Below are 13950 nucleotides of genomic sequence, written 5' to 3'. Positions count from 1 at the left end.
CTGTCTTACTATAGTAACATATATAGTAACATAGTAGATGACGACAGAAAAAGAGCTGCACGGTCCATCCAGTCTGCCCAAGAAATGTGCCACTTTTTTGTGTATACCTTACCTTGATTTGTACCTGTCTTTTTCAGGGCACAGACCGTATAAGTCTGCCCAGCACTATCCCCGCCTCCCAACCACCAGCCCCGCCTCCCACTACTGGCTGTGCTATCCAATCTCAGTGTGAGACCCCATGGAGAAGTATAATATAAATGCCAAATTAGATTCAAATTAAATAAATGGAAATCAAATATGACCACGTGGGGTGGTATCCAAAGCGATCTAACCAGCTGCTGACCAGTTAAATTGCTTGGTCTGGGTTAGCTGCTAATTTTCAGTGGCACTTAACCAGCAAGTTTTGAGAGTTACAGCCGCCTATAGGATGCCTCAGTTTATTCCAGTCCAAAAAGATTGTCACTACAGGATTTTGGCAGTGATCTCTCCGCATCATCAGTGCTGTCACTAACCAATAATAAATTAGATGTGACTAAACTTACAAAGACCCCGCTTCCACGGTTGGACCCCTCACATAGAAAGGGACTCGAATATCAAACTCGTAAGGCATGGATTTCCCTTTCACCAATCCGAATTGTCCAATATGGTAACCATGGTCTGCTGTGTATATGATGTAGGTATTATCCAGTTCTCCAGTTTCCACTAATGTGTTATAAATCTGAAGAAAGAAAAAAAAAAGATGAATATATGCAACACGTTAGCGCTTCGATATTTCTAACACACCAGGCAAATTATGATTTCTAAAAGTCGGACCAACTGAGGATAATTTTATAAAGGGGTCATCATGTGAAAGCACTTTCTAATGCACCGTAATCATGTATATTTTATAAAAACATGTAGGTGCCTGTATGTAGCAGAGAACACGCCTGTTATTAGCGGACTGTTAACTTTCATTCTAGTTTTGTACCAATGTTGGAGCTCTTTGTTTAACAACTACTGTTATTTTCCAAGCCTAGTTATTGGTCATATTCACATCAGAAAGCTGGATTCAATCAACGGTGCTCAAAGTTTGGCATTGAAAAACATTGTTGAACCGTATTCTATAACAGGTGTACCGAGATCGGTGTCCTTTATAGAATAGCGTGTAACACTGGGATCATAGGCGTAGTTTGACTGTTTTATTTGGGGGGGGGGGGGGCAAGGGATGGGGCGGAGCATATTAGCATATTCATTTGCATATATACATATGCAAATGATATGCTAATATGGAGGAAGGAAGGGAAAAAGAGCTGGCTTTTTGGGGGAATAACCATAATGAATATGTATGAGATATCAAGCCAGCTCTTTCTTCCTTCCTTCCTTCTTTCCTCCTTACCCAGCATTCCCTCTTCATCTCCAGTAGTATTTCCCGACCCCCTTTCCCATACTATGCCAGTGTTGACCTTAGAAATGCATAGGCTCTATATGTAGATCCTTCAAGAGGTAGTGTGTTGTGATTTAGGCTCTACACCCTTTCTGATGTTTTGGTGCCACCTCAGTAAGGCCAACACACAATCTCTCCACTGCAAAACGCTATACACAAACTTGTACAAAAACACACTCATATTCTTACTAAACCATAACAGCACTAATTCCAAGGACAGACTCAGCATGCAGCAATACCAGAAAAATTGAAACTTACATGCAAAATATCACAGATACACATTTCCAAAAGCTGACATATTCCAATTAATAAATTCTGAATAAAATACTTTTTTCTACCTTTGTTGTCTCATCATTTAGTTTTTCTATTCGCTTTGGTCCCAGTGTCTTCTGTTTTATGCAGTAGCCCTGTCTCTACCCTTCCTCGAGTTTCAGTATCTGCCCTCAACGTGTCCCTCACCCCAATCTTCATCCTGTTATTCCTGTGTTTTTTGTTAATTCTCCCCTCTTCCAGCACCCTCTCTTTCTATTTCTTCCCTTCTATACAGCACCCTCTCTCCCTATTTTCACTCCTCTGACCAGTATATTCTCTTTCTCTCACCATCTTCTGTCCAGCATATCCTCCTTCCCTTACTTCAATCCAGCATCCCTCCATGTCCCCTTCCCTTCCATGTCAGCTTCTCCATTATATCATTATTTCTCCAATGTCCAGCATATACCCTCTTTGTCCCCATCCCCATACAATGTCTAGCACACCCCCCCATCATTTTCTTACCTCCCCATTTCCAGCATCTCCCCTGTCTTCTTACTCACCCTATGTCCATCATCTTCCAATATCCCTTTTTCCCTCCCAGCATTGTCCCTGTATGCCCTTATCCCCTCTCTGTCCAGCATTGTCCCTTTGTGTCCCTGTCTCTATGCTCCCTCAATGACCACAATCTCGCTTCTCTGTCTCCCTGACACTCTCTTTTCTCTTCCCTTCCTCCTACCATCCATTCTCCCTTCTTCCCTCCTACCAGCTAATCCACATCTAACAATCCCTTCTCCCCCCCAATCCATCACCTCTTCCTCTCTGTTCATCATCCCCCCCCCCCAAAAAAAAATATCCAGCACAGCAGACCTGCACCTCTCTCCCTCCATCCTGTAGATCCTCCTTCTGCCCTCCATTCACCCCTACCCACATGGTTCCATCACCCTCGCTCCTCCCAAAGGTGCAGCTGAATAGTACCTCCATTTTTCTCCTTTTCTCGCCCCCCCCCCCCCATCCCGGTTCCAGCGTCTCTCCTTTTTCCTTCCTCCTCACTCACTTGCATTGATCGCTGCCGGTAGCGGCACTGCAGCCAGCCAGCAATAACAGCAGTCTGCTTCGGACTTCCCTGCTACACGTCCCGCCTCCTCTGGTACAACTTCCTGTTCCGCATAGGCGGTTGTGGCAGGGAAGGCTGAGGCTCCGAAGCAGACTGTTGTAATCGCTGCAACGCCGCTACCAACAGCCCCTGGTACCGAAGTTGAAGCGGCGAACGGGCGGCTGGCAGTAGTAAAGGCAGCAAGTAGCAGACAGGCTCGACTCCGCTTTCCTGCTCTCTCTGCGTCCCGCCTTCCTCTGATGTCATTTCCTTTCGGGCGAGACGCAGAGAGAGCAGGAAAGCGGAGTCGAGCCTGCCTGCTACTTGCTGCCTTTACTACTGCCGGCCACCCGTTCGCCGCTGCGGGTCGTCGTCGTTTGGGGGGGCAAAGCCCCCCCTCGCCCCCCCCAGTCTACGCCCATGACTGGGATCCATGATCAGCTTTGGACATGATGAGTTGCACCAACTGAAGGAAATGACAAGGAAGGTCTACACCTTCCACAGAAATGCAAGCACAGCAACCAAGGGTGGAAGCAAGACCAAGTCCAAACGACCAGCCCAAACACGAAAGTAAGTGCGTCAAAACAAGTTTATTGGGACTAGGGTTACCATATTTTGTCCTCTGAAAAAGAGGACACATGTCCCGCCCCTGCCCTGCCCACACCCTGCCCCGCCCCTTTTGCATCCTCGCCCTGCCCCGTCACATATTCCCCTCCCCTGCCCCCTTCACTTCCCCTCCCCCCGTCACCTCCCCTCCCCTTACTTACTATCTACTGCCCTGTTGGTCTAGTGACCTCTTTGGGGCAGGAAAGAGCCCCCTCTTTCCTGCCTGGAGCTGTCCTTGCCCTGTCCTCGTGAGGCTGCTTCAACTCTCGGCGGCCATTTTGAATCCCGAGACCATCATAGCAACAGAATGCAGGGCAAGGCAGCGCTCCGGGCAGGAAAGAGGGGGGCTCTTTCCTGCCCCGAAGAGGTCACTAGACCAACAGGGCAGTAGATAATAAGTAAAGGGAGGGGAGACTAGGATAGGCCCGCCGCCCGCCCGTTTGTCCAGAAATCCGGACAAACGGGTGGACTGGCAAAACCCGTCTGGACATGTCCTTAAAAAGAGGACATGTCCGGGTAAATCCGGACGTATGGTAACCCTAATTGGGACCCAACACAGTCCGTGTTTCAGCAACAAGCCTTCCTCAGGAGGCACTTTAGCAAAAGGGCCCCTAGGTCATCCTTGCCTTAAATTATTTCCTTAAGTGTATTTCTCTAGTTTGGGCAGCAGGTGGTGCGTGTTTATGTTTTGAAGCTGCTGCAGAATCAAGGCTGTTTTCTTTGTGTAGGCCTTTTGGAAAGGCAGTCTGCAGTACACTCTCAAAGTTTGTTGTTCTGGACTCTGAAATATTTAGATTGAAATCAGTTACCTGTTATTGTTTGCTGTTTGCACTTTTTCTGTTCATTGTTCAATATTTTCAAGTCAATAAACAATATTTAGTTTGTTGACTCTGCCTGTCTGGACTGATAACGAATCCTGGTGGTTTGTATGGTGGGTCTGTGAGTGCTTTCTGAGAACTGACAGACCACTGGGAGTGTGGTCTCCAGTAACCTAGAAATCACTGGGGATAATTTGAGAGCAGGAGACTCGCCCAGAGGCAGTTGGGACCCAGTCGGTGGGAGGAGGGTGTTAGTGTAGAACACAAGTGGCAGGTGCATCTGAGCTGTTCTGGGGGTAAATCCTCTAAGTGGCTGCGGGGTAACCCCAGGTGGATGGCTAAGCATTTCATGACACTAACACATAACCCAACCCCCAGTTTCACTCCAGCTAGGTGTTGAGCAATTAGTAGCATGATTATTACTTTATGATCTGAACGGCATTTTATTCTATCAAATATTAAATTTATGTGCATACACAAACCAGAATCAGAAAGCTGTATGATTTACAGGGGAGATTAATATTGTGATGTTCTAATTTAGCTTCTGAAACAGTGGATTGGATAGATCTAGAAAAACTATTAGCTTGACAATACCTTGTATCGCAAGGTTGGACGACTGTCAGTTGTGACATGCTAATAATGGAAATTATATTGACTTTCAAAAAGTCCTGGAATGAAAGAGAAAAGGACCCCTTCCCCGCCAAATATTTTTGGGTCAAACTCAAACACAGTTAAGCTTACTTTGGAAAAATCTTGGACTACATACCGTCTCCATGGATTCGTCCACTGACATGAGTGTCTGAAGACGTTTTCTTTGTAACATATTGGTGAATTCCATATGAATAGGTTTCATGGGCCCTGTGTATCTCATTATCCAGTGCTTGTCTGGGTTTGGAGCATAGTTATAACTGGGTGTGCTGTAGAAGAATTAAAAGAATCCATAGATGAATAGTGTGTACTATAAAATCAAATCAAAGATTCTAGTAGGGTTGATACAATCCAATGCCAAACGTCATCACATTCAGTTTTACTGTTACTTGGCAAACAAACACCTTCCACGATTCTACAAAGAAAATGGCCAACTAGTGATCTATCCTGCAATACTGTCATTTGGAAGAAAAAAAAATAATCTTTCATAGAAAATCTAGAAATATGAAAGTAGCCCAGTGAATAATGAAACTTGCTGAAGGAGTAAATGCACAGCTTTATCAACATTATGAACAAGTGGAGACATTTTACCACTGCAGCAATTAAGCTTGGAAGTTTATCACTGTCATAGTTCCCTACTTCATTTGAAATAAGACCATACATAACTGTTTTCACTGATCCACTGGTAGTTCTCATGATCTATGGGGGAATTTTCCAAGCGATTTATCTATGTAGGAAGTGTTTTACCCACGTAAATCGGTCATCTGAAAATTTCCCTTCCCTAATGGGGAAAAAGTACACACATACTGTATTGAGATGAGGCGGTCCTAAGGAGTGCTTTATGGCCAGGGAAGGGAGGGTACACAAACAGATTGCATTTTCCACTCTGCACCTGTACTCTTCCACCAAGAAATTCTACCCACACAAAAAGTAGGTGCAAAAGGGCTGCCGTTCAATTAATGCAGAGGAAAAAGTCATTACTACATGTAAAGGTATAGCTGATAACTCACAATGCAGTTAGTTACACCACTTGAGGTACCATTAACCACTCTGCATTATCTCACCACCCTCTCTTACCTAACATAGTAAATGATGGCAGATAAAGACCTGTATGGTCCATCCAGTCTGCTCAACAAGATAAACTCATTTTACATGGTATGCGATACTTTATATGTATACTCGAGTTTGATTTGTCCTTGCCATTCTCAGGGCACAGACCGTAGAAGTCTGCCCAGTACTGCTCTTGTACTAAAAGTTCTGAAGATTCTGGAATCCTAAAGAGTTACAAGATTCTGGAATCCCAATTAGTAGCAACATTCCATGTAGAACCCCAAAGAGTAACACTGTAAATGACGTCAGATAAAGAGCTGAACTGTCCATCCAGTCTGCCCAACAAGATAAATTCACTTTACTTGATATGCGATACTTTATATGTATACTCGAGTTTGATTTATCCTTGCCATTCTCAGGGCACAGACTGTACAAGTCTTGTACTAAAAGTTCTCAAGCTAACGTCAAAGTCCCTTAAAATTTATACTCTAGCCCATCCCTATCTATTCAGTCACGATCAGGGCACAGACTGTAGAAGTCTGCCCAGCACTAGTTTTGCTTCCCAATTACCAGTGTTGCCACCCAATCTCCGCTAAGATTCCATGGATCCATTCCTTCTAAACAGGATTTCTTCGTGTCTATCCCACGCATGTTTGAATTCCATTACCATTTTCATCTCCACCACCTCCCGTGGGAGGGAATTCCACGTATCCACCACCCTTTCCGTGAAAAACACTTCCTGACATTACTCCCGAGTCTGCTCCCCTTCAACCTCAATTCATATTCTCTAGTTCTACCACCTTCCTGTCTACGGAAAAGGTTTGCTTGCGGATTAATACCTTTCAAATATTTGAACATATGTATCGTGTCATCGCTGTTTCTCCTTTCCTCCAAGGTATACATGTTCAAGTCGGCAAGTCTCTCCTCATATGGTTTGCAACTCAAATCCCATGCCATTTTTGTAGCTTTTCTTTGCACCTCTTCCAGTCTTTTTTTACATGTTTAGCAAGATACGGCCTCCAAAACTGAACACAATATTTCAATTGGGGCCTCACCAATGACTTGTAGAGGGCCATCAACAGCTCCTTTCTTCTGCTGGTTATACCCCTTCTCTATGCAGCCTAGCATCCTTTTGGCCACGGCCATCGCCTTCACATTGTTTCTTCACCTTCAGATCCTCGGACACAAACACCAACACTTCTGTTCTGGTGCAAATTCAGAATGCATCATGGGTGGCGCACAGGAGGGGCATGAGCAGAGCTGCCCTTTACACATAACTTGCAGAAGACAGATAAAGGCCCCTTTGCCATAGATAGATGCCCACAGTTACACCATATCTATGGCTGGTGTAACTATGGGCACCTAGATTTTAGGCACCTGATACCAGGTTATACTAGTACCATATAATAGAATCCAGGTGCCATTTTAGAATAGGTCTGTAACCATGCAGCATTAGGGCACCTCAAAGGAGGCACCAGCTTATAGAATTGCTCCCATAATGCACAGTTAGTACCCATCCCCCAGATTCTATAAAGGTCACCCAAATTTAGGGGCAGATTCTAGATTGGAACTCAAAATAATTAGTTAATGGGCACCAATGATTTAATGAGTTAACAAGCACTTACTTGGCTCTAATTACGATATCAGCACTAAATTGGATCGTGTGCAACTCAAAAGGGGTGTGGCCATGGGAGGGGCATGAGCGGGTCAGGGGAGTTCAGAAAACATGAACGCAGTGTTCAGAATAGGGATGTGTGCACTGAAGACCCATCTCTTCAAGATAGCCTACCCTAACGATTCAACCTAATCTAAAGCCTGCCCACATGATTCTTATTGACGACTGTTATACATTGACCATGTTTCCCATTATCCTTATTGCTATCCCATATCCATTCCTCTTCATCTTCCTACACCTACCTTCCAACGCTCATTTCCTTCTGCACCCAATTCCTCCTATGTTCAATTTACTTATCCGTTAACCCCATTAATATTGCTTTTACTACAAACTGTATATTCTTTTTACGACTTTGTAATTCTTTATATTGTTACTATGTACGCTGCATTGAGCCTGCCATTTGTGGGAAAGCGCGGGGTACAAATGTAATAAATAAATAAATATGTGCCCAATTTGTACGCCAGGATTTACACCAGGTTTCAGCTGGAATATGTCCTCACGCCCAAAGTTCAGCGCCAAATTCGTCACTCAATGTTATTTCATGAAGACTGCTTATCCCAAAGTGTCCTTTATAGAACAGCGTTGAGCGCCAAATTTTCAGCACCATTTATACAATCTGGTCTTATGTGTAGAGCACTGGGATACATAAAAATCAGGACCAAAGGGCATAGACAGGATAGTTGTCCTTGCAGCGTAGTAGATGAATTTTATTTTAAAATCTTTTACATTGTAAGAATGAAGAAACAATGGCTATTACTGGGCTATAGAAATGGAACATTTATTTCTGGACTATTTCCGAGTTCTTTCATTTTGGCCTCAAAAGTAGAAAAGACACATGGCTGACCGGCTGAGTAATGCTTCTGGACAGAGAATCTCTGGTCAGAAAAAAATGTTTCTCAGCTTGTGCTTTGCGACCAACTAGGCTGTGTCAATCCTCTGTCCATTTCAGCACCCCAGTCTCCGATTTGAAAGTTGTCTGGATGCTGCTCCTGAAAACCTTCCATGACTAAACCCAAGCTAGAGGGGAACTGTGACCTATGACACTGGAAAAGGAAGCGCCCAGAGTACGTTATAGAATAGAGCATATATTGACATTTTTTTCTTACATTTGTACCCTGCGCTTTCCCACTCATGGCAGGCTCAATGCGGCTTACATGGGGCAATGGAGGGTTAAGTGACTTGCCCAGAGTCACAAGGAGCTGCCTGTGCCTGAAGTGGGAATCAAACTCAGTTCCTCAGGACCAAAGTCCACCACTCTAACCACTAGGCCACTCAACGTGGCCGTGCAGGCTTCTGCTTCTGTGAGTCTGACGTCCTGCACATACGTGCAGGACGTCAGACTCACAGAAACAGAAGCCTGCGCAGCCTTCTACATGGAATGTTGCTAGTGGAATAGCAACATTCCATTTAGAATCTCCAATAGTAGCAACATTCCATGTAGAATCTCCAATAGTATCTATTTTATTTTTGTTACATTTGTACCCTGCGCTTTCCCACTCATGGCAGGCTCAATGCGGCTTACATGGGGCAATGGAGGGTTGAGTGACTTGCCCAGAGTCACAAGGAGCTGCCTGTGTCTGGTGGGAATCGAACTCAGTTTCTCAGGACCAAAGTCCACCACCCTAACCACTAGGCCACTCCTCCTCCCATATGCATGCCTTATTATGCAAAAGAAAAAATAGATGGACGATAAAAATCGCTGAATATACCAAACCGTGCAACACACAAAGAAACAAAACAGTGGATTCCACCAACTTGTAAACACTCAACAAATTAATTCTATTTCAGGAGAAAAGACCTCATGTGGCCAGTATAATAGCTGTAATGCCAACGGGCAAGTGAAAAATCACATGCATAAGCCCTTCTATAATCATAGGTCAAAAAACTCCCATCTGTTAAATAATTTTTAAATGTTTCAGTTTCAATATCTATTTCTTCAACACTATCAAACGTTTATCTTTTCAAAAGTTCATTAATGATGTGCAATACTAGTCAAAGAGTTCATTACATCATCAGCTCTTTGCTGCTGCACTAGGCAACTACCTAGTCTTGCCTAAGGGTTGTGTCAGCCTTGAAAGTGCTCCCCCTGAATAAAAGCATTACAGGCTTTCCAAGTAACATTAAAGCTGCTCTAATCAAAAGCTTTTAATACAGCCCCTACTGCTGTTCCTGCCACCTTATCAACTTTGTCGAGGTGTGCTCCTCCGGTGCTATCAAGTACCTGCTATTTTCATTTGCACTTTTTACCGTTACACTCCCTTCATCTGATAAATGCAGTGTAATAAGTGAGCCCAAGAAAAAGGTTTTGCCTGTAGCCTGACTTCTGTATATGAAGGGTAGACTAACAAAGTGACCAGACCACTTTGCGAGAACATGGGGGGAAGAGGGGTTGGTGGTTGAGAGGCTAGGATGGGGGAGGGCAGACTTATACGGGGTCTGTGCTGGAGCCAGTGATGGGAGGTGGGACTGGTGGTTGGGAGGCGGGAAATACTGCTGGACAGACTTATACGGTCTGTGCCCTGAAAAAGACAGGTACAAATCAAGGTAAGGTATACACATATGAGTTTATCGTGGGCAGACTAGATGGACCGTGCAGGTCTTTTTCTGCCGTCATCTACTATGTTACTATGTTTCATCTATTTGGACTGTTGTAAAAGCTTTCAGTGAAAAGGACATTAATTGTCCTCACCATGATTAGTATTTTGCCTTTTGCCCTCGCTTGTCCATTGATTTCTATTAAAATGCTCGAGACACATTATTGTACAGTAAATAAAGCCTCTCTCTCTTGCCAGCTTTTTTTTTTTCTTGCACATCACCCTGACTACTGGGCTCCATATGGACTCATCTACTTACCCTGATCCTGAATAGTGCAAACAAACAGCTGAGCATTTCATAGTAAAACGTCAGACATATTAGCTCAGCGGTTATGCCTTGTTTTTCTTTTACTGCCCAAGGGAACACGGCAGATAGTACTGGCACTGCCAGTGGGACATCTCTCTGTTTTCTTGAGATACTAAGACTTGGGCTGCTGAATACTGCTACACTGTGGAAAACATCAGTACATTTAAAATGCGTTTCTAAAACTCTACATCTTGTTTTATTTATTTTTTAAAAATATGTGTAGACCACACTATCATACTTCTCTAGGTGGCTTTCTGTTAAAAATCTATTATTCTTGGATCCTATGGCCGAGGCAGATTTTTAGGTCCCCTTTCACTAAGCCGCCTTAAAATTTCCCAGTTATCACATATTTATTAAAGGCTAAAATTAAGATGTGCCCGAAATGGTCTGGCATTGATTATCCGGGCTTAAAAACTGCTGACTGCTACAACTCCAATCCTAGTTTTTTTTTCTACCTCCTTAAAAGCCATGTCATCGTCTGTTTCCGATGCTTTTAGCTTTAATTGGCGGCGGGAGAGTGGCCTAGTGGTTAGGGTGGTGGACTTTGGTCCTGGGGAACTGAGTTTCGATTCCCACTTCAGGCACAGGCCAGCTCCTTGTGACCTCTGGGCAAGTCACTTAACCTTCCATTGCCCCATGTAAGCCGCATTGAGCCTGCCATGAGTGGGAAAGCCGTGGGGTACAAATGTAACAAAAATAAATAGATACTATTGGAGATTCTACATGGATGTTGCTACTGTTGGAGATTCTACATGGAATGTTGCTATTCCACATGTAGAAGGCTGCGCAGGCTTCTGTTTCTGTGGAGTCACAGAAGCAGAAGCCTGCGCGGCCACATTGGTGATCTGCAAGGGCCGACTTCTACATGGAATGTAGCTAGTGGAATAGCAACATTCCTTGTAGAAATCTGAAATAGTAGCAACAGTGGAGGAGTGGCCTAGTGGTTAGGGTGGTGGACTTTGGTCCTGGGGAACTGAGTTCAATTTCCCACTTCAGGCACAGGCAGCTCCCTGTGACTTTGGGCAAGTCACTTAACCCTCCATTGCCCCAGGTACAAATAAGTACCTGTATACAATATGTAAGCTGTATTGAGCCTGCCATGAGTGGGAAAGCGCGGGGTACATGAAACAAAAAAACCCCAATAAAATAAATAAAAAAATAATTGTTAAGATGAAGGCAGGCAGTTGGCAAATATAACATTTTCAGGTTTTCGTATAGTGCAGTGGGGCCCTAAAAAATTCTACATTCAAAAGCATATGAGAGATTTTGGAGCCGTTGCTCCAGAGGTATTGAGTGCGTTGGGAGAGTTTCAGCAACTTCTGTATGAAACTGTTCAAGCAGCGATGGTGTCCACCCATCAAAAGGGGTGAAGTATCTTCCAGATCAGATTGGCCAACCTCCTGAAGAGAGCTTTAAACTAGGATAGATAAGAATGGGTACACAAAACCCTCAAGTATACCATCAGGCACTTGTATAGGAATGGGAAAAACGGGGCAACATCTGGAAAGCTGTGTAGACGAGAGCCCACAGAATAGGAAATAAAGTCTCAGATCTAGAGAAAGTGGGTTTGCAACCCAACCTTCGGGCGCACCAAGCCAGTTGCATTTTCAGGACACCACAATAATTATGTACGAGAGAGATTTGCATGTATGCCTGCTTTGTAGGCAGGTCCTCTCTCATGCATATTCATTATGGATATTCTGAAAACCTGATGCCTGGGTGTGCCCCCATAGGTGATCGGTGACTCAGATTTTGGGGGATATTAAAGTGGGGTGTGGGTGAGGCAGGGTACCACTCCATCTCTTTCTCCAAACCAGCATCACCCTCTCTCTCTCCCCCCCACCAAACCAAACATCATCCCCTTTCTCTCTCTCTAACCCCCTCTCATGTGGAGCACCTATGTATCTCCTTTATCTAGAAGCTGTATTGGAAGAGGCTGACCTGGATTTATGTCAATCATGGAGATGTAACTGGAGCCATGACTGGGATTAGTTATACTAGGCTCCTACAGTACAGTACTTCCAATTTCCTCAGAGAACTGAATTAAATATCCTCATGTGTAATTGAAAACGGAGACCTCCATTTAAACGATATTACTTGATCACCTTTGAGATATGGATCTCTTCTAAAGCTATTCTGAGCCTGTGCATAGGAGCGAAGTCAAGGAGACTGCTATCTTGCCATTTCTACAATATTTGGGTATTTCAAAGAAAAGATCGGTTTGGGATGTTAAGGAGTCTTGCGCTAAATTACAGCAGTCTGGTCGGATTTGTTTGACGTGGTGGTAAAGCTGGCAGTCCATCAGAATGCTATATTCTCAGAATGTCTTTACTCAAGACTAAGCATAGAAAAACAAGCAGGAAATCCCCATTCCCAGCTATCCATCAACTCCAAAGCCAAAGGAATCCTCGGGTTTCATATAGCTCAGACTGCCCAATTAGTTTCAATTCAAGGGCATTACCCTATCCATACCAGCTAACAAGAAAAATCTGGACTCTTGCTGGCAGGGTCTCAAATCCTAGATTTTCTTTTATTACTGTAACTCGAGACTAATCCTCAAGGAGAAAGACGAAGATGGAAGTGTGGCAGCCTGTGCATCCTCTGACTATTTAAATGGAGAGTGAGAGATAACCTATGGCAGACACTCATTTTAATTTGTTTCTACACAATACAAGTAAAGAAAATTAGCAGCCAAAAAAATTCCAAACCCAAACAACAAGAAGTCCTTTCCCTAAAAATACAAAACAACACCCCCCCCCCCACGTAAACAAAAAGGCAACTGCAATTAAGACACAGGTGGCTCTATGGTCCTTAGTGACTCCCATATTTAAAAAAAGAAAACAAAATCAATGAATTTAGCAAATCATAGTAACATATATATAGTAACATAGTAGATGACGGCAGAAAAAGACCTGCACGGTCCATCTAGTCTGCCCAACAAGATAAACTCATATGTGCTACTTCTTGTGTATACCTTACCTTGATTTGTATCTGCCATTTTCAGGACACAGACCGTAGAAGTCTTGCCCAGAACTAGCCCCACCACCCAAACACCAGCCCCGCCTCCCAATCTCGGCTAAGCTTCTGAGGATCCAGTCCTTCTGCACAGGATTCCTTTATGTTTATCCCACGCATGCTTGAATTCCGCTACCGTTTTCATCTCCACCACCTCCCGCGGGAGGGCATTCCAAGTGTCTACCACTCTCTCCGTGAAAAAATACTTCCTGACATTTTTCTTGAGTCTGCCTTCATATCATGTCCTCTTGTTCTACTGCCCTCCCATCTCCGGAAAAGGTTGTTTATGGGGAGAGTGATTCTCAAAGCCACCGACATGGCTGACCTGGGGCTCAAACCTGCCACCCTTCAGGGTGCCACACCACACCCCAAACCATTGTGCCATGCCTCCAGTAGTCAGAAAAAAAGGTGACAGGGAATGTGTAATGGTCTGCCCCAGCCGGCAATAGTTTTCGAACTTAGGTTGCCC

General features: G+C 44.2%; 1 protein-coding gene across 3 annotated transcripts in view; it reads right to left on the bottom strand.

Moving 5' to 3' along the window:
• Window positions 1–13950, bottom strand: part of SULF2 (sulfatase 2) — a 317708-nt gene that overhangs the window by 54727 nt on the left and 249031 nt on the right. For all 3 annotated transcript variants that reach the window (XM_030211408.1, XM_030211410.1, XM_030211409.1), the window contains 2 exons: window positions 4959–5109; window positions 543–718 (listed from right to left, as the gene is read on the bottom strand). In XM_030211408.1, the coding sequence (XP_030067268.1) occupies window positions 543–718; window positions 4959–5109 (327 nt within the window). The remainder of the gene's footprint in view (window positions 1–542; window positions 719–4958; window positions 5110–13950) is intronic.

This window comes from Microcaecilia unicolor, chromosome 8 (assembly GCF_901765095.1).
Source record: "Microcaecilia unicolor chromosome 8, aMicUni1.1, whole genome shotgun sequence".
NCBI classification, from domain to species: Eukaryota; Metazoa; Chordata; class Amphibia; order Gymnophiona; family Siphonopidae; genus Microcaecilia; species Microcaecilia unicolor.
This window is presented reverse-complemented; position numbering and strand designations above follow the sequence as displayed.